At 37.5% G+C, this 18,897-nt stretch overlaps 1 protein-coding gene across 1 annotated transcript; it reads right to left on the bottom strand.

The window, feature by feature from the left end:
* Positions 1 to 2,850: 2,850 nt before the first annotated feature.
* On the bottom strand, positions 2,851 to 5,012 carry RAX2 (Duplicated homeodomain-like superfamily protein). The gene is made up of 3 exons (XM_077369983.1): positions 4,764 to 5,012; positions 4,483 to 4,612; positions 2,851 to 3,726 (listed from the first exon to the last, which is right to left on the bottom strand). The coding sequence occupies exons 1-3, from the start codon at positions 4,897 to 4,899 to the stop codon at positions 3,111 to 3,113; spliced, it is 882 nt and encodes a 293-aa protein (XP_077226098.1). The 5' UTR covers positions 4,900 to 5,012; the 3' UTR covers positions 2,851 to 3,110.
* Between the last annotated feature and the right edge of the window lie 13,885 nt (positions 5,013 to 18,897).

Here is an 18,897-nt window from a genome sequence, read left to right on the forward strand (position 1 = left end):
TTCCCCATCTTGCTCCCTCACCTTGCAGCGGCGGCATGCGATGGAATGGGAAATCAACAAGACAGCTGGGCTGCCCTCGCTAGCCGTAGGGAGGAAGAAATAGAAGAGGCAAAACAACTACGGAAAGGAAGAGTCACTTAAAAGTCTTAGTTGGAAGTCAAACTATTAGAAAAGTGAAACTACCTGTTAGACATCACCATCCAACTCTTGTTTGGACTCAATTTGTCCGGGCCAAATGCCGCATTCTTAAGCACTCGAGTGGAAGCCTCCTTTGTTCAGTCAGATCGGATTTGTGACGAGATGGATAATATAAGCCAGGTTTCGCTAGACAATTGCATTCCTCTCCCAAGCCACTGCAAATCTTAATCCTCTCATGCATTGTGTTATTCTCTCTGCACCACTATTTGGCATAGTACTAGAGAGACGCATCCACTTCTTTTCCCTTGTTCGCTCTTACTGCGATTTCTTTGTTCACGTCACAAGCACCGCCAGCTTCGTCGGCACTCATGTCTCCATCATCCTACCTCCTCCCATCACGGTCGAATCTTCCATGCCTTGTCACAACAGCCACCCTCCTCAACCAATCTTCCCATTTAATATTAATTTTTGTCTTGAATGATCCCTCTTTTTCTCTTGAAAGATGCACATTATACTCGCATTATTTTTCTGCAAACATCCCCTTAATCTGACTTTTATGCAAGACCCCCATATTTAATTTCCACACCGGCCGTTAGTTACCATATTGCCCATTATCTTAAGTATTTTCCCAAACTTTATCATTTTCACTCATTCTATTTCTGTTGAGGTGCTTCATTTGAAGTGCGTGCCTAACATAGAGACTCTTTTCAGTTGAGGTACTTCATCTGTTTTAAAGTGCATGCATGAAAGAGTATTCCTTATTTCCATGAGGATTGATTATGTCCATTTCCATAAGTATCGGTATCTAAAGCCGACTCATGATGTCTTGCCCATCGAGACTCATTCTTTCCTATTGAGGCTTGATCCATAGTGACCCTTTTCAAAATGATCGATATCCAAAACCGGCTAATGAAGACTCATCCATCGAGGCTAGAGTCTTATCAAGCCTATTGAAGTTCTTCGCTGCTCATTTTTCATGAGACACATTCTTCAACAACGGACAAAAATCATCATTTTCAGCAACATATATCAGCCGACATCTTCAGCAGACATTGGTCATCATTATTCACCAGTGTGCTTCAAATCATAAGATTTCATTTTTCTACTTGAGGAATTCATTGTAATCAAACATATGTAAAATAAGAAGATTCTCATTTCTAATTGGGGAATTCATTGTAATCAAACGTCTGCAGATTTTTCAATACACATACGTTTGAGGGGGCATGCTAGAATATGTTAGATTTATGATATTAGAATTGATTCGAGTTGATTAAGGTGCAAAATTAAGCAACTAGGCTAAATGGGGTAAGTAGGTTAGATTGTTATCTTTGTATCGTTATCTCTTTTCACAATCAATGCTTATCTTTCTATGTTTATCCTTTGAGTTTTTTATATAAACTCAGTAGGCTCATTGTAATTCGTCTAGTATTAGTGGAAAATCTCTAATTTTATCACGGTAGCCACTCTAATCCAAATTTTAAATACAAAGCTCTTGCTAACACCACTGTTGAGATATCCTAGGTGCGGTCACTCTACAAGCTCGTTGTTTCTCTATCTTGCCTTCCAATCTGATGCAAGTGCAATTCCCGCTACAAGCTTCTAGACCGTTCTTCAACCACGTTTTTGGGCTAGTAAATGACAGAATTAGGGAAAATGCTAAACTACAAAGTTTTAGGTCTTTTTGAGATCTTTCCAACAAATACTCATGGTCGAAATTTGGAGCAGTGGTTAAAAAGTTATGTCAATTTTAGTAGACAGTGTTTTGTCAGCCTTGACTAGTCAATGTTTTAAAGTTCCTAAGCTATTTATGATGTTTGTAAGTCCCTAAACTTGTAATGGGCTAGCTTGAACGCTTTTTGGTCTTGTATTACTCTATTAGAGTCCAGCAAACATCTGTAATGGGAGGTTTTAGTTGAAGAAGAAAAGCTTTTCAAGCATTTAATTTTACTTCTTGTTTCCCTCCACAACCCTTAGGATTGTATTTCTCCGATCTGAACGGTATCACAATCATACATCGTCACAACATTGACATCATCTACCTTCTAATTGGGTAACTCATTAGTCTTATCAAACATGTTGAGATTTACTTCCACTCTGCAAGGGTTAAAGTTTCCAAAAGGAAGCTTGATGTCCAATTTATTTCCAGCTCCGATAAACTCAGTGATACTCTCACTAAACCAATAAGCACACAATGGTTTTTACTTCTACGAAACAAGCTCAAACCGATTTCTCCCTTTGCTTCAGTTGCAAGGGGCATGTTAAAGGCATTTGATGCCGCCAATCGTGACAAGGAATCGATTGACACCATCTCCTGCTGTATCTTCTTCTAAATGTGGAACTCTACTATATCCATGCTATTCTTATATGGCTAGGACTTTCATACATTGTAAGCGAGAGACATTTTCAACTCGGCCTTTTCAAACTTTACACATCTCTATATAGTAGACGTAAACATTCTCATCTTGTAGGCTCCACCTTAGACCTAAGGACTGGATGTAACATTCCGATCACTGAGATGCAACTCACACCGATGTGTCAAGTGCATTGTGTTAGATTGATGGATACACATTATTCTACTAATCTCTAGTGGGTATCCAAAGCTCTCAAATTAACTTATAGTTTATAAACATAACAATTTAAGACTAAGATTACATTAGTTATAGCTCATTTGTAACTGAAACTTTTCACGAAATCCGAAGCTGAAATTAAAAATAAAGAAATAAAATCAGTGCACGTTTGTATTTGATTCTTGAATGATAGCCATCCTAGTCCCTAGAAATTTATTTCTGACGTTGCAGTGAGTCCGTACGTGAACATACATCATATAGAAAAATAAAAATCAAAGGAAAATTGCATAAGAAAGAAACTCCTCTGTACCATGTACTGTCAAGTTGTCATCAAAGATAAGATCAAACACCACAGACTGGTCTAAATCTCCCGCACCTTACCTTTGAAATCTTATGATTTTACATTCAATAGTACACGTTCTTTCCTTGGGGTTTGATACCTCTTATTGCACTAGGATCATTAAGCAAAAGATTGTTGCATGAATTAGTACTAATCATTTGCTTATTCTCCTCGATACCAAACTCTAATAAAGCTTCTCCCCACATCCCAATTCCCTTCTCAAGCCAAAGCTGATGGTTTTCATCGAACCCATTATAGAAATAACTATCAAAAACCATTTGCTCACCATTTTTTTCATATCCATTCTCCTTGTTGTAGCTGACTTGGTTGCAGCTTCCATCTGAAGAGGTGCAACTTTGCTCTCCTCCAAACATGAGGACAGTATCATTTCTTTGATACTTTGGTTGCATTGGGTATGAAAAGCTCTCATGACCTTGAATTAGTGTACTAGTATTAGAGAGATTTGGTGAGATTGGGAAACCTGCTAGATCAAAGGGAGGGTGGGAGGTGGTGTAACAGCTGGTTTGGGATGATGAATTTTCAAGACTAAATGAAAGAGGTTGATGTTGTTTTTGTTGAGAAGGGAGAATCCCAAGCAGTTTTTTCTTCAGCTTTGTGTTCCAATAGTTCTTGATATCATTGTCAGTCCTTCCTGATAGATGGGATGCTATAATTGACCACCTGCACTTCATCGAATAAGTTTCATTAGAGGCAATATCTGATCTTCTCTAAAACTGGCTTTTATGCTCAAGAAATATCTAATTTAGTAGATTTTTGGCTCATGCAATTTTGGCTAAAAACCCAAAATAAAGAGATTTTCCATCTTCATTTCTACAAATCTCCATTATTATTTTTGGCTAATGATATTGAAACTACCATGTTTTAATAATTGCCATGTTTAAAAACGCGGATTTGACGCGGAATGCAACCAAGAAAAACCCTTGTTGACTCGGCGCGGACGCGGCCAAGAACGCAGTTGACCAGGTCAAAACTTGGGAGAGTCGAAGGCATTTATTGACTCTCAGGGCAAAACGTGGAATGCGGATGTGATGCAACGCGGAATGCGGACAAGGCAAAAAGGAGTCGACTCAGGCGAGTTCCTTGTCGAGTCAAGGAGTTTTTAGACACTGATAATTGCACAAACATCAGCTTCTCTATTTTGTTTTAATTGGACTCTTGAGAGGGCTTTTTTTTTTTTTTTTTTTTTTTGGGGTGGGGGGCGGCGGATTGTAATAACCTTTGACAGCTGGTTAAATAATAAAAGACAAACTGGGTTTTTTAATTTATCAAAATATGGCAGAGCTAATATCAGTAGCCTTATTTTTTTCACAGGAAAACGAAAAAAACAAGAAATGAAGGAAACCCAGAAGAGTTTCTATCTTCCAAGTTAAAGATAAACAGTAGAAATAGCAATATATGTAGAACATATGGATTCACCTGCTTCCAATACTAGCAAAGAGGGTGCAAATAACCCTATCTTCATCATCAGTGAAATCCCCATGCTTTATGTTGGGCCTCAGATAGTTAAGCCATCTCAATCTGCAACTCTTTCCACATCTCTTCAGACCTATGCAAAGTAACCAAATCAAGATCACACAAAACCCAACAACAACAACAAAAGAGAAAAAGAAAAAAGAAAAAAACATGGATGAACAAAATGGTGAAGAAAGCTCAATATTTTTCGTGAATGAGGTTTGTTTCTCATGATGTAATATTACCAGCTTTGTGTGGGAGAGCTATCCAATTCCCACAAGTTCCATACTTCTCTATGAACTCTTTGAGCTTGGAATCTTCCTCTGGAGACCATGGACCTTTCTTCACATTTGCCTTGTCACAGCAAGGAGCTCTTCCCATATCTGGGTTGTTTCTGATATTGTTTTTTCTAGACTTTAGATGAAACTAGCTCTTCAAGGAAGAGATCTTTCTATATGGGTTTGGTGGTTTTGGAGGATAATATGGCTATAGGCAAATATATCAATGTGTATATATTGGCACTTTGGCAGATTCTAAAGTCAATGGCAGCCCTGACTAAGTTTTCAATCAGTTGTCACCTCTTTGCTCAGATGTAAACCCTTCCATAATAAATAAACAAACAAACCTCATATCAACCTTGATTTCTTCTTCCCTACAAGAAATTAAAATGATGGCCCATGAACCTACCAAAAGTGACACTTTCCAAAATCTTTATAGACTAAAGTGTCTTAGACTATCCTTTCATTAAAAAAAAAAAAAAAAGGTGTCTTAGACTGGCTTCACTAATCGGATGTCTCCTCTCTTACCAAATTACCATAGTAAAAAGTCAAAGTGAAGCTTGTAACAAATATATAGTGTCATGGTTTCCTAAATATAGTCAGTGTATCTTGATAAATATTTGTATGGTTTCTGATGATTTATTATATGTTTTTTATCCTATTTTACGATCTAAATCATTTCTAATTGTTGGCCCCCAACATGGATAGGTAATGTCACAAAATACTTCCCCATGAAAAGATCCTAAACATTAAATTTCTAGCTTCTAAAATATGGATTTATTAGAAAAGTTAAGAAGGAAAAATTGCAAAAACACAGAAGTCCGAGGGTTAGGGTTGTCCAATATAGTAGAGATAATTTATGTAAAATATTTTATTACTTTTTTACTATACTAATTACTAGTAAGTTATTATTGTTTTTATTGTTTAACATGGACGGCCAATATACTACTTGTATTCTACTATATTAAACTACCCAATAATTTAACTTAAGGAAAATGATATTTCCAGCCTCCTTTCCTGGCATTTCCACAGTTTTGTCTTTCCTGAAAAGTCAAACTAAAGGGGGTGAAAATTAAATCATTTTTAAGAAAAGACGAGCAAAGTTGGGTGGAAATACTGGATATTTCTGATAAGTTCCCAATAAAACTTAGTTGTGATAGATGTAAATGCAGAACCAACCAACCAAGGCCTGTGAAGGGCATTTTCGTCCAATAAATATTGATCAATGTTCACCAACATGATGACAGCCCATACAGAGTTTGAATAACAAAATCTTTGACAACTTTACTTCTTGGGTCTACTTTGAAGGGACTGGTTCCCGTGTTGCTTACAAGAAAAAAGAAAATAAGGTAGTTCTAGACTGGGCCACTCTTATTAAAATCAATAAAAGCCTCTTTTGTATGCCACTCAATTCTATCTTTATCACCACACAAGATGACAAGAATAGAGTTTTTATATGGTGAGCTATTGTATGGTTAGTGCAGCATAAAAAAAAACGAGTGGGAACCACATTATTGGGTGAACTAAACCATTCAAAACTTGGGCCCCGACATAGATAGACAGTTCCCAAAAAAATCTCACTCAGTTAGGTATCTCAATCTCCCCACCTCCCTTTAATTAGGGTGCCCCCTCCCTCTACTGGCAACAAAGGTGCCATAGATTCTATAGGAAATTGGAAACGCCGAATTGAGCTGTGACTTGTAAAGAGTCACATGATGAAATTGGAAACTCCAATTTCAATACCGAATAAAGAGGTTCCACCATGAAGGCACGACGAGACATCTATCAAATCAGGTGGGGGGAGGGGGGTGGGGGGGGGGGGGTGGGGGGGTGGGCGAATTGTCACATACAGCAAAATTTTGCTCCACCCAGTATGATTTGTGGATGTTTAAAATGTACGGCACAGTATAGAAACCTCCACAAATCGGAGGGTTAGGATCTAACTTTTGAATGGTTTAGACCATCAGATAATGTGAGCCCATTAGCTTATTATTAGAAAATAAAGACTAAAGTGAAATCGACTAACGATTTAGTCATTTGAACCGTGTTACTTGCATTTTGTGGGTATTCGAGCTCCCTTCCTTTGTCTTCTTCCGCATGTGTCACAACATAAGCTTTCGTCTTTTTGAACTAAGCGGATTTCCATTTTGCTAGCCCCCCTCTTATTTATTTATTTGTTAATTTGTTGTTTTTTGGCTTGCACTAGCACAAGTTCACAATATAAAAAAAACTTACAAAACTATTCTTAGTTGACCTAATCTGCAAATGCGACATTAAGGCATCTTTGAAAGGCATTAACTCTATCATTTTTAACATTATTGAAACTATTATTTGCATGCAATCATATTTAATTCCAAAACCATTTGCATGGAAGATTTTATTCTAATAATTCTTAAGATGTTGAAATCAAAGAAGATGTTGATAGAATGCAAGCATTTTTATTTTTATTTTTTTTTATTTTTTTTGTGTGTGTGTTTTTTTATTAATTAATTTGAGTAACCAATATTTTTCAAAGTAACCAAACAAAAATGGTGCTATTTTATTCAAACCCTTCAGATAAGTTGAATATGGTCGTGTTTTATGTCACTATAGACGTCATGACACCATGCTATCTTTCTCCCCACCAAAGTTCTAACCACATGCAAGAAGCTCAACCCTTGGAGATTTGTAGCTTCTCTAACTTTTATGTCCTGTTCATTTTCGATTTTCAGAATTAATTTTGAGTTCATTTTCAATTTTTGGAATTAATTTTGGGTCCAAAACTGATTTTTTGGCTCAAAATTGTGTTTAATTAATTTTGAGTCTAATAATCCGTTCTCGACTCATTATCGATTCTCAAAATTCAAAATGAATAAGGCCTTAGACTATCTGCCTGAGCTGAAGTAGGATTTAATTTTTAGAATTAATTTTGGGTCCAAAAATGATTATTGGGCTGAAATTTCCATGTGATTATGATCCCAATAATCAGTTTTTGACAAAATCAATTCTTAAAATCCAAAAGAAAACATAGCCTTCAGACTTTCTACCTAAGCTGAAGAAGGATTTATCAGTAGTGCACAAGTCAACACCCAATAACTACTTGTTTAGGAATGCAGATGGTTGATACTTTGATAAAAAAAATGGAAGAGAAAGAACAGGACAAAAAAAAAAACAAAGCGATGTACTTGGTTTTGGCTTTGAAGCCATTTTTTACATATGTGGTTCCCGGAGATTTTATATGATGTGTGAGCGTGAAGTCCAGTTTCTTTTAGAAAGTTACAGTGGGGCCTACTTATGATGATTCAATGAACGGTTTGAATTATCCTAAGAAGAGGGCCCCCAGTGTACTTTCTGAAAAATACTGGACGCCATGCCTACATATTATGATAAAATCTCGTGGTTGCCAACTTGCCATAACTAAAAAGGTAATACAATCCGAAAAAAGTAGGGAGGAATATCTTGAACACCCAGTTTGCTTGACAAATAATAAAATGAGTCTATACAAAGAGCTTTATGTTGGTAATTTAATAGGGGAAATGATAATTAACATACCCCCGCCCCCCCCCCCCCCCCCCCCCCCACCCCCCCCAAACAGTTTCTGTGAGAATGGTTCACTGCTTGAGGATAAATCCATCATTAGATATAGTGTTCAATGGGTATGTGCTGACCTATTTTTTACTTCATGTGACCATGAATTTAGCTATCAGCTATCCAGCAATCTCCTTTATTGAGTAGTTGTCTCTTCAGTCAATTTCTTGCTTTGGATTGAGGAGCAAGCATATGGTTAAGTGTTTTCCATACTGCTTTTGATATTTTTAATCAAATCACTTATCATATTAGCTATTATTGCTCGAAATTAAAGCCTACTCAAGTGGATTTGATCAGCTTGGAACTAGACAAGATTAGTTATAATGGTATGCAAACCAATAAAGGCAGAAGAGCTTGGGATAAGAAGAGTGAAAGAGATAAATATGTCACTCCTAGATAAGTGGCTATGGAAGTTTGGGTAAGAAAGTAATCACCTATGGGTGAAAGTCGTAGAGGAAAAGTATGGAGCACTTCTAGGAGATGGGAGTCAGATGATAGATTAAGGCAGGTCAGAGTCACGATCTGAAGGGATATTCTAAAACAAAAGATCAAATGCAATCAACACATGTGGAACATAGATCATTCTACATTATGTGTGGAAGAGGAAGAAATAGTTGATCACATATTCCTGCATTGAAAAACAGTTAGGTATTTGTGGAACAAAATTTTGAGTAGATTTGGCGATCATGGATATTTCCAGGTACGCTTTCAAAGCTCTAGGAAAGTTGGTCTTCGACTCCATGGTGCAGGAAATGTAAAACCTTAAGGGATGTGATCTTATTAGGGACCATTTGGGTGTTGCGGAAAGAGAGAAATTCTAGGGTATTTAGATACCTAGTAAAAACCCCTCATTTCATATATGTGCGCCCGCCCGCGTGTGTCAAAAGATTATTGCACTAACCATTGCTTGGTTTAGATCTTTGCCTAGCTTCGTTTTGTCTCAGCACACGATCTATGGCTGAAATACCCCAAAATACACCCCACACGAAAATTTGTTCCCCTCTTTAAGGGAGGCCGTTTTTGTCTTTTGGAAAGTCTAAAAGATTAGAGACTCTACTAATTCCCTATAAATACATAATTAAGCAGACTTCTAGGAAACCTATACCCTAATCACATGTTTTCGCAGCCCTAAGAGAGCCCACGCACGCCGTGGGGAGTGGAGAAGCCATCTTGGAGAACGGAGAACATGATTCGAGGTAAGATCTGTGATTTAGAATAAATATTGATCGATAGAAACTCTATCTTCTCAATTAGACAATTAGAAAAGTATTGTTCGTAATATGTAATTATATTAGGGATGATTTAGTGAGTGGTCTTGGAGTTCTCAGGGCGCGCCTTGCCCTTGAATCCCCAAGGAACCCAAGATCAAATTTGGCCATTAGAATTGGAAGTTTTGTGACTTTTACCCTAATTCTTAATTTTTCTACTAATCATCATTCAACGAACCTTTTCTCGCTTAAAATCCAAGAAACGCTGCCAGGACGGCATACAACAGGTAGATCATGAACCCCGTTTTACACTGTTTTCAAACTGAAAACTTGGATCCTAAAATCCGCATATCCAAATGGTCCCTTAGAGACGTCCGAAGGGTCGCTCGGACATCCGAACCGTGATGGTTGGGCGTCCGAACGGACATAAATATGAAAATTTAATTTTGCTTTGAATTTCGGAATTCCGTTTTAGGGTACTTCTTCAGACCCCTATAAGTGATGTCTATTGCATATTTTATCAGGTGATTAACTCTTCAAATAGAAAAGTTACGAGTCTACTTTGGGGTACGTGATAACGTACTAATTTTGTATTGTTGATTCCCTCACATGATTTATACCTTCAATTCTTTGAAATCATGTCCTGATCTTTTAGAGACTTTGTGAACTTTGATTTGTGATTACATCGAACCTAGCATGCCATCTTATTGAGATTATATACCATTATTTGATTTTTTATTGCAACTGTTATATGTACAATTTATTGATCGTCATTTGACTTATTTATTGTTTGAACTATGTACGAAACCTTTGACCTTGAAATATGTTTTGAACCATTTGACCTTTGAATTTAGAACTTTAGAAACCAAAGACGAGCCCATGATACTCATGTGAACCTATGAACATGTTAACCATATGAACCTATGAACATTGATCACTTCAAGAGGCTTAGATTTGTGAACTCAGAAAAGACCATCGTCAATGGAGCATACAAGGCATTAGCTTATATATGAATATAAGAACTTAGATCCCGCCAATGGGGGACATCTGTTGGCCCTGTCGACGGGTATGTGAATAAGAACCAGGAATAGTTCTGACATTGCGGATAGTCGATGTAAAATAACATATCATTAGAACCACTCTAGATTGCGGTGTATATTATTGTATTATGTGACTTAAGCCAATGACAAGAAGTGCTATAAGAATTTGACTCCCCTGTGAACCCCTCTTGGTATGATATCTCTTTGAACTTCGACCCATAAGAACTGTGATATTTGCACTTGTGAATTTCTCCTATTAGATAAGAACCTTTGAACTTTGACCTCCGCTTGGTCATCTATGAACAAATGAGAGTCTCAGTCTTAGACATTACTTCCTTGTACTCTTTATTCCTTGATCTTCTTGGCATGCTATTCCACACTTTATTAGTCTGTTACTATGTACTGGGATTCAGCTGACTGTGGTTAAACAATTTATAGATTTAGATTCTCACGGCGTTGACAAGGGAGCAGAAGCTTAGGATTTTTCCACGATTCATCTAGTAGTTTATTTGATTATTTAGTGACAATGAGTATTGATTTGGTTATGTGTTTGAGACTTCATTGATTTATTGTTATGGGAAGAGAGAGAGAGAGAGAGAGAGAGAGAGAGAGAGAGAACAAATAGTTAAATTATTGGCTATTTTGAATCTTTAATATTATTCAGAAATTAGATAGTTGTGAATGGCTTGATATTCTTGTAGCCTTGTATGCTTGTAGAGTTTACTTTGCAGGTGTACGGCGATGTTATATTCTCGAATGTGTATACGGTTTGGGGGTGTGACAATGGCAAGGATGGTTAGAGATCTGCGATAGTAGGGAGACCAAATAGGTCATTTTACATAATCGGGAGCCTCCGTGCAGCTGATACTTCAAATTGAACTTTGATGGTTCAAGCTTAGGGAGGGTGCCGCTTTGCGACATGGATTGACAAGATATTGGATTAGGTGGAGGGAACCGCCATCTCATATTCAACATGTAAGAAGATCGGCTAACAGTGAGGCTGACAGACTAGCTAGGGAGGCTGCCTCTAGAGTAAAGTTTGAAGTCTTCAATTTCCTTACACCTTGATAAGTATTAGAATTGTAGTGCTTTTGTTTCACGTATTTCTCGTATTGTTTTGATCATCTCAATCGTGGAGAGGGGAGGGGGTCCCTCTTGATAACTTTGCCATTTAGAAAAGGTTAGTTAGACTGGTTTCTTTTACCTGAATCGAGGTATCTCCTTCTGTGCCCTATAAAACTTAGACAAATGTTGAAATTTTAAGACTTAATTCATCAGCTTTTTCATAGTAATAATAAATAGTTTTTTCTATCCAACTTTAGTGCAATGTCACTGAAAAAAGTGATGAGAATTAGGCATGGCTGATATGTTTGACGAAGGGAAGATTGACATTAGCACTCACGGTGAGGAAAATTATGCCCAAAGATAATCTGGGTAGAAAATTATGCCCAAAGCAAGAGTAGGAGAGGCGTATTTTTACCAAGTATAAAGTCAAAAAATAGGCACAAACAACGATAGGTACTTTTTGGAAAATGATATCAGCACAACCATGTTTTAATATCTGCACAAACCTAGATTGTCTTTTCTTTTTGGGTTCGGTTAATGAGTACTCGTTAAGGTGCATTGGGAAAGGAATTCCACATATGTTTTGATAAAAATGACTCAAAAACATTTGTAAAATTCTCAAACGATGTGAAAAATGATTGGAAAATTCCTTTCCCAATGCACCGTAACGAGTGCCTTAGGGCACTTGTACTTGTTAAAAAAACCCTTTCTTTTTTAATTAGCTCATGAGAGCTTTTTGGGAAACGTACTTTAAATACTAAAGGACAAGATGGGTTAGTTTAAATTGTTAGAATATGTGAGATCCACCGTTGGTTAGGTGTAGATCTCACCTTTAGATCTTCTTGTGGTAGATTAGGCAAGTTTGTTAATGAGGCAACCCTAGGCAGCTAGATTTAATTAGTAAGTAGATTAGATTAGAATATTCCATCATTTTCTCTTTCCATAGTCTGCTTGATCTCTTTCTATGTTTATCATGTATGTGCTCAATATAAGCATACCTTGAGCTCTATTGTAAATCATCCAAGATTAATAGAAATCTCTAAAATTCTTCATGGCATCAAAGCAGGGTGGTGCACTTTTCACTTCATTTTGAGAGAAGATGAAAAACTAGAATCGAAGGGGTGCCTTTACCAATTTGGAGAGGTGGATGATTTGTCAAAGGACAAAAGAACAGGTGTTTTGGATGATAAGGAGGGTGATAATTTCCATACGATCTCTCTCACATCACATGATGGGATGTTGTTTGGAATACCGTGAAACGCTTTGGAAAGGGGTGCCACACCTTTGCTAGAAATGAGAGGTGATAGAAAAAGAAACTCAAAGGCTGCATAAAAAAAACACATCTCTTTCAGAGGAAAAGTATCTATTGATGTAAGTTGTAGAGAAGATAAAAAAAAACTGCATGCTCGTCAAGGTAAGGAGGTTAAAAAAAAAATACTCGATCCAATGGATCGGTGGGAACAAGGTGTGGCCGGGCGGACGGACAGCAAGAACGGCCGTCCGTCGGAGAACGGAGCTTGAAGGGGTTGTGCTCAGGCCAACAAGATCGATGGCTTTGATACCATGTAAAATTTTCTAGTAATTTCACTAAACTTGGATAAATTACAAAGAGAATCAATGGTGCTTATATAGAGCACTTACATGATAAACATAGAAAGAGAAATCCACCGTTGGATTAGGTGTAGATCTCACCTTTAGATCTTCTTGTGGGAGATTAGGCAAGTTGGTTAATGAGGCAACCCACTAGAATAGGCAGCTAGATTTAATTAGTAAGTAGATTAGATTAGAATATTCCATCATTATCTCTTTCCATAGTCTGCTTGATCTCTTTCTATGTTTATCATGTATGTGCTCAATATAAGCACACCTTGAGCTCTATTGTAAATCATCCAAGATTAATAGAAATCTCTAAAATTCTTCAAAAATATCAAAACATGGTTGTTCTGATATCATTTCCCAATTTTTTTTATAATAAGGGAAGGGAGAAATAAGACAAAACATAAAATTTTAAAAAATAAATAAATAGGGGATTATCTTTTTCCATTGAATATTAAGAGAGGAGTGACAGATAATAGTGAAGATACCATTTCCCAAAAAGATAAGAAAAATATGAACGTAGATATTTTTTTATTGGGACGTATGTATCCTTGTATAACAATATTTTTTTTCTGGGTACGAGATAATTATACAAAGATTGTGATCTTGCATTCCTATCTCCTACCTACTAACACATGCAATTAACCTTTAACATCTCAATCAGCACCCAATCATTTTTTCCATTCAACCCTTATTAAAAGCATATACAAGACAAGCAAGTCAAGGCACGCCATCTCTCTTTCTCTCTGTCTCTCCAATTTTGCCACAAAGATACTCAGGAGCACATGGTGTCTCACCATATATATTGTAAGTGTTACAAGAGGCAATGACATCCCCATGACATCGGCTAACACACACATATATGGGATTGTCTAGGCAATTTTGCAAAATGTCATTTCGCGGCTCACTTTTGTAGGAGAGAATAGCCAGGGGCGGAAGGGACATATAGCGTTGGGGTGGCCCCGGCCCCCAATGACTTGCAAAATCCCTTTTATAGTATTGATATGTGCAGAAATTATTAGAGAAAGTTGGTAAGCGGCCTCCAAATAACTAATGCAGGCAAAGTGTAAAATAGTCCGGCCGCCCAATGACCAATAGCCATCCTCAGAGGAATTAAATGAATAAGACAAAATCAGCTGTGAGTTGGCTGTTCTCTCCTAAAAATAAGTGGGTCGCTTTGACAATATGTGTGTTAAGGGCGCTGCCGCGAAAGACCATAAAAATTTAAATTAAAGGAATAATAAATGCATTTTGGTGAGATGGTCCAATTGTGGACATCCTTGTAATTGGATTTTGCATAGGCACCTTCAGTTATGCATTGACTAGCTGTTAGAGGCTTGTTTTGATAATGGGGCGAACTCACCTTGTTTACACTTAATTGGCTGCCGAGAACTTTTTGGAAATTGTAGTAGCTTGACAGCTAGTTAAACAATGTAAACGAGGTGAGTTCGCTCCATTAAAAAAACATGGCCATGCCCCAATATTAAGATGTATCCTTAGAAAATGCAGTTGAAAGAGTTGGGTTGTCTTTGAATTTGTTGAAAGAGTTAGGTTTTCTTTGAATCTACACATCTTTTAAGTGTGAACTGCATTACAATCAATCACTTCATTTATAAATAAACTAATATACATACATAAACACACATACATACATATAAGGAAGTGATCATATGTGCAACCCATTTTTTGCTGAGCCAGCCCCTTCTAGTGCCAGCCCCTTCTAGTGTATTTATGACTACCCTTTTACACTACAAGCAGGTAGCCAAAGGAAGGAAAAGGGGCGAATATGCATACACATGTATAGATATGCATATATGTGCAAGGTGAGTTCGCCCCATTATCAATATCATTAGCCTATATATTAAGAAACCCATACAAAATGCAATTCAAAGAGTTAGGTTGCCTTTGAATATGTTGAAAGAGTTAGGCTGTCATTATATTTGTGCATCTTTAAAGAGCGGATGCATTACACTCATTCACTTCAATTATAAATAAAATAAAATAAAATTATATATATATATATATATATATATATATATATATATATATATATATATATATATATATATATGAGGAAACTGTTGCTCACCAAACTTATGGTGAGCTAACTTGCCCAATCACATGGGTCCCACATTTTGGGGAGTGATCCAAACCATTCATTTGCAAGGCCTTATCATAGACTGTCCATTTTTGTCCTCCACAAATGGAGGGGTTAGGATGATCCTATGGAGCTGATTTTTGGTACACACCCGATCTATGATAAGGCCTTGCAAATGAATGGTTTGGATCACTCCCCAAAATGTGGGACCCATGTGATTGGGCAAGCTAGCTCACCATAAGTTTGGTGAGCTTAAGCTCACCAACAGTTTCCTCATTATATATATATATATATATAGAGAGAGAGAGAGAGAGGTGTTCCTGCGCAGCTGCTCAGATAAGGCTGCTTCAAAAACTCATGTGGCCTTACATTTTTTGGGTGATCCAAAGCATTCATTTGGAAGGCCCTTCCATGGATAGGGTGTGTACAAAAAATGAGCCCTTTAGGATCATCATAACCCTGCCATTTGTGGAGGGAGCTCGAGCTCAGATAGCTTATCTAAGCTCGAGCGTCAAAAACTCATGTGGGCCCATGTTTTTGGGGGGAATCCAAAGCATTCATTTAAAAGGCCCTATCATGGATAAGGTGTTTACCAAAAACATGTCCATAGGATCATTCTAACCCTTCCATTTGTGGAGGGAAAAATGGACAGATACTGTTTCTCAATGTATCTGCCCATTTTCCCCTCTACAAATGGAAGGGTTAGGACGATCCAATGGAGCTGATTTTTTGTGGACACTCTATCCATGATAGGGGCTTCCAAATGAATGCTTTAGATCCCCAACAATGTGGTCCCACACCTGTTTCTAAGCTCGAGCTCGGATAAGCTTATATATATATATATATATATATATATATATATATATATATATAGAGAGAGAGAGATAGAGAGAGAGGAAAAGGATTGTACGCTCGACCGTACCTAAAGTTAGGTACGGTAGAGTGCCAAATCACATGGGTCCCACATTTTTGGTGAGCATCTAAACTATTCATTTGCAAGGCCCCATCATAGATAGGGTGCATACCAAAAATCAGCTTCATAGGATGATCCTAACCCATCCATTTGTGGAGGCCAAAATGGACAGACAGTGTTTGTCCACAAATCTGCCCATTTTGGCCTCCAGTTTTGGAGGGGTTAGGATGATTCAATAGTGCTGATTTTTGGTATGCACCCTATCTATGATGGGGCCTTGCAAATGAATGGTTTAGATGCCCACCAAAAATGGGGGACCCATGTGATTTGGCACTCTACTGTACCTAACTTTAGGTACGGTCGAGCGTATATATATATATATATATATATATATATATATATATATATATATATATATATATATATATATATATATATATATATATATATATAGAGAGAGAGAGAGAGAGAGAGAGAGGAAATGGTTTGTGTGCAGCTGCACAGATAGCTTATCTGTGCATGGCTGCCACAAACCCTGGGGGGCACATTTTTGGAGGGATTCAAAGCATTCATTTGGAAGGCCCTTCCATGGATAAGGTGTGTACCAAAAATCAGCCCTATAGGATCATCCTAACCCAATCAAAGTTGGAAGGGGAAATGGACAGACATTGTTTCTGCGCATTTTTCCCCTCCACAAATGGCAGGGTTAGAATGATCCTAAAGGGCTAATTTTTGGTACACACCCTACCCATGGAAGGGCCTTCCAAATGAATGCTTTTGATCCCCCAAAAAATGTGGCCCCCCCAAAAAATGTGGCCCCCCCATGGTTTGTGGCAGCCATGCACAGATAGCTTAACTGTGCAGCTGAACAAAAACTACTATATATATATAGTCAGCCGACTAGATAACGTTATCTAGTCCGCTGGCCAGAAACACAATGGGCCCACATTGTTTGGATGATCCAAAGCATGCATTTGATAGGCCCTGAACATAGACAGAGAGTGCCCGAAAAAATCAATCCATAGGATCATCCTAACAGTTTGATTTGTTGGATTTAAAAAATGGCCAGATTTGGAGAGGTTTATACCTGTCCATTTTAACCTCCAAAAATCGAAGGGTTAGGCTGATACTATGGAGATGATTTATTGGGCACACCCAATCAATGTCAGGGCCCATCAAATGAATGGTTTACATCACCCAAAAAATGTGGGCCCACCTTATTTCTAGTCGGCAGATATATATATATATATATATATAGTGATTACAAGCATTCATGCCAATTATTTATAAACAAATATTCATGCAATGGGATAGTGCTCCCCTCTTGTCTCGGTGTTCCTTGTCGAATCTTCACTTAAAAAAATTTCAATGACACAATTTGTATGCCAACTATAATATCACATTGCTTACGAAGAGATAATTGTCTTCACTTACATTGACTCTGTAAAAGAGCCACAGGAGCATGTTTTTCAACGGTTGGCAAACCCATGAGAGAGAGAGAGAGAGAGAGAGAGAGAGAGAGATCCAAGATATGTCTTGCATGGCGAAAAAACAGTATATATTAAATTGAGACTCCTGTAAGAGCTTATAAATCATTATCTGATCATTGACCAATGGTGATGTGAAGGGCTGCCAGACATGAAATTTTCTTAGTTTATTTTTCATAGTTGACGAAGATTACATTGGCTAGACAACTCAACTCATTCATGTGCAATGAACATTACTTAATACATGATCATCCCAGAGATTGTATTGTGTTCTATTACCATAATGCGAAAGAGAAAAGTACATGCTTAGACTTGCTATAGAAATCATTTATACTGAGCCAACGAAGTATATCATCCATCTCTATATGTGGGTTAGATGAGTGTTTCCTGCCTTCACAGGAAACATTCCAGCCCAAATGTGTTGTATTACGTTACCCAAAAGAATCAAGGAAGCAAGAAATCAAAAAATTCTAAAGCGGGTCTATCTACTCCCTCACGAGCAAGTCTATCTGCGACACTATTCGCCAATCATTTCATATGATGAATGCGGATGCGGAAATAAAATAAACCGCTCCTGAATCTCATCGATCATATCGGCAAATCTCATGGCAATGACTGCCATCCATTCATATGATTACATTCAGAGAGTCCCCATCAACAATCAACCTACTTAGGACGTTTGCATCCAACCTCCTAATACCATGTATGACCAATTTTAATTCCGCTTCATTGGAATCTGCCACCCCAATAGGCCCAGAAAATTCCCATCTAGTCATTCCTTGATCATCTTTGAGAATCCCTACAACTCCAATTGGCCCTAGGTAAGCTTGAGCCATCAACATTGAGTTTCAAGAGTCCTTGAAAGGATGGATATCACTTGAAGCATGAACTCCGCGTCCCTTGATCAAACCTATTAGAAGCATGTAGTGACGGAAAAACAAAATCTGTCCCTAATATTACTTAAAGAGTGACTGATATCACTTCCATCGCGGAAATATAAAATAATAATGCAATATTGTTTTGGGAGATTTTATATGGTGTTAAGGGCTTACATGATATTTGATCCAACAGAAGCTCACTTTTTGAGCTTTTTAAGGAGCTACTCTTGGATCAAATGTCAAGGGTGG

Source organism: Tasmannia lanceolata, unplaced genomic scaffold (assembly GCF_043159265.1).
Source record: "Tasmannia lanceolata isolate RefF3 unplaced genomic scaffold, GAP_Taslan_0.1 ptg000029l, whole genome shotgun sequence".
Taxonomy (NCBI): Eukaryota; Viridiplantae; Streptophyta; class Magnoliopsida; order Canellales; family Winteraceae; genus Tasmannia; species Tasmannia lanceolata.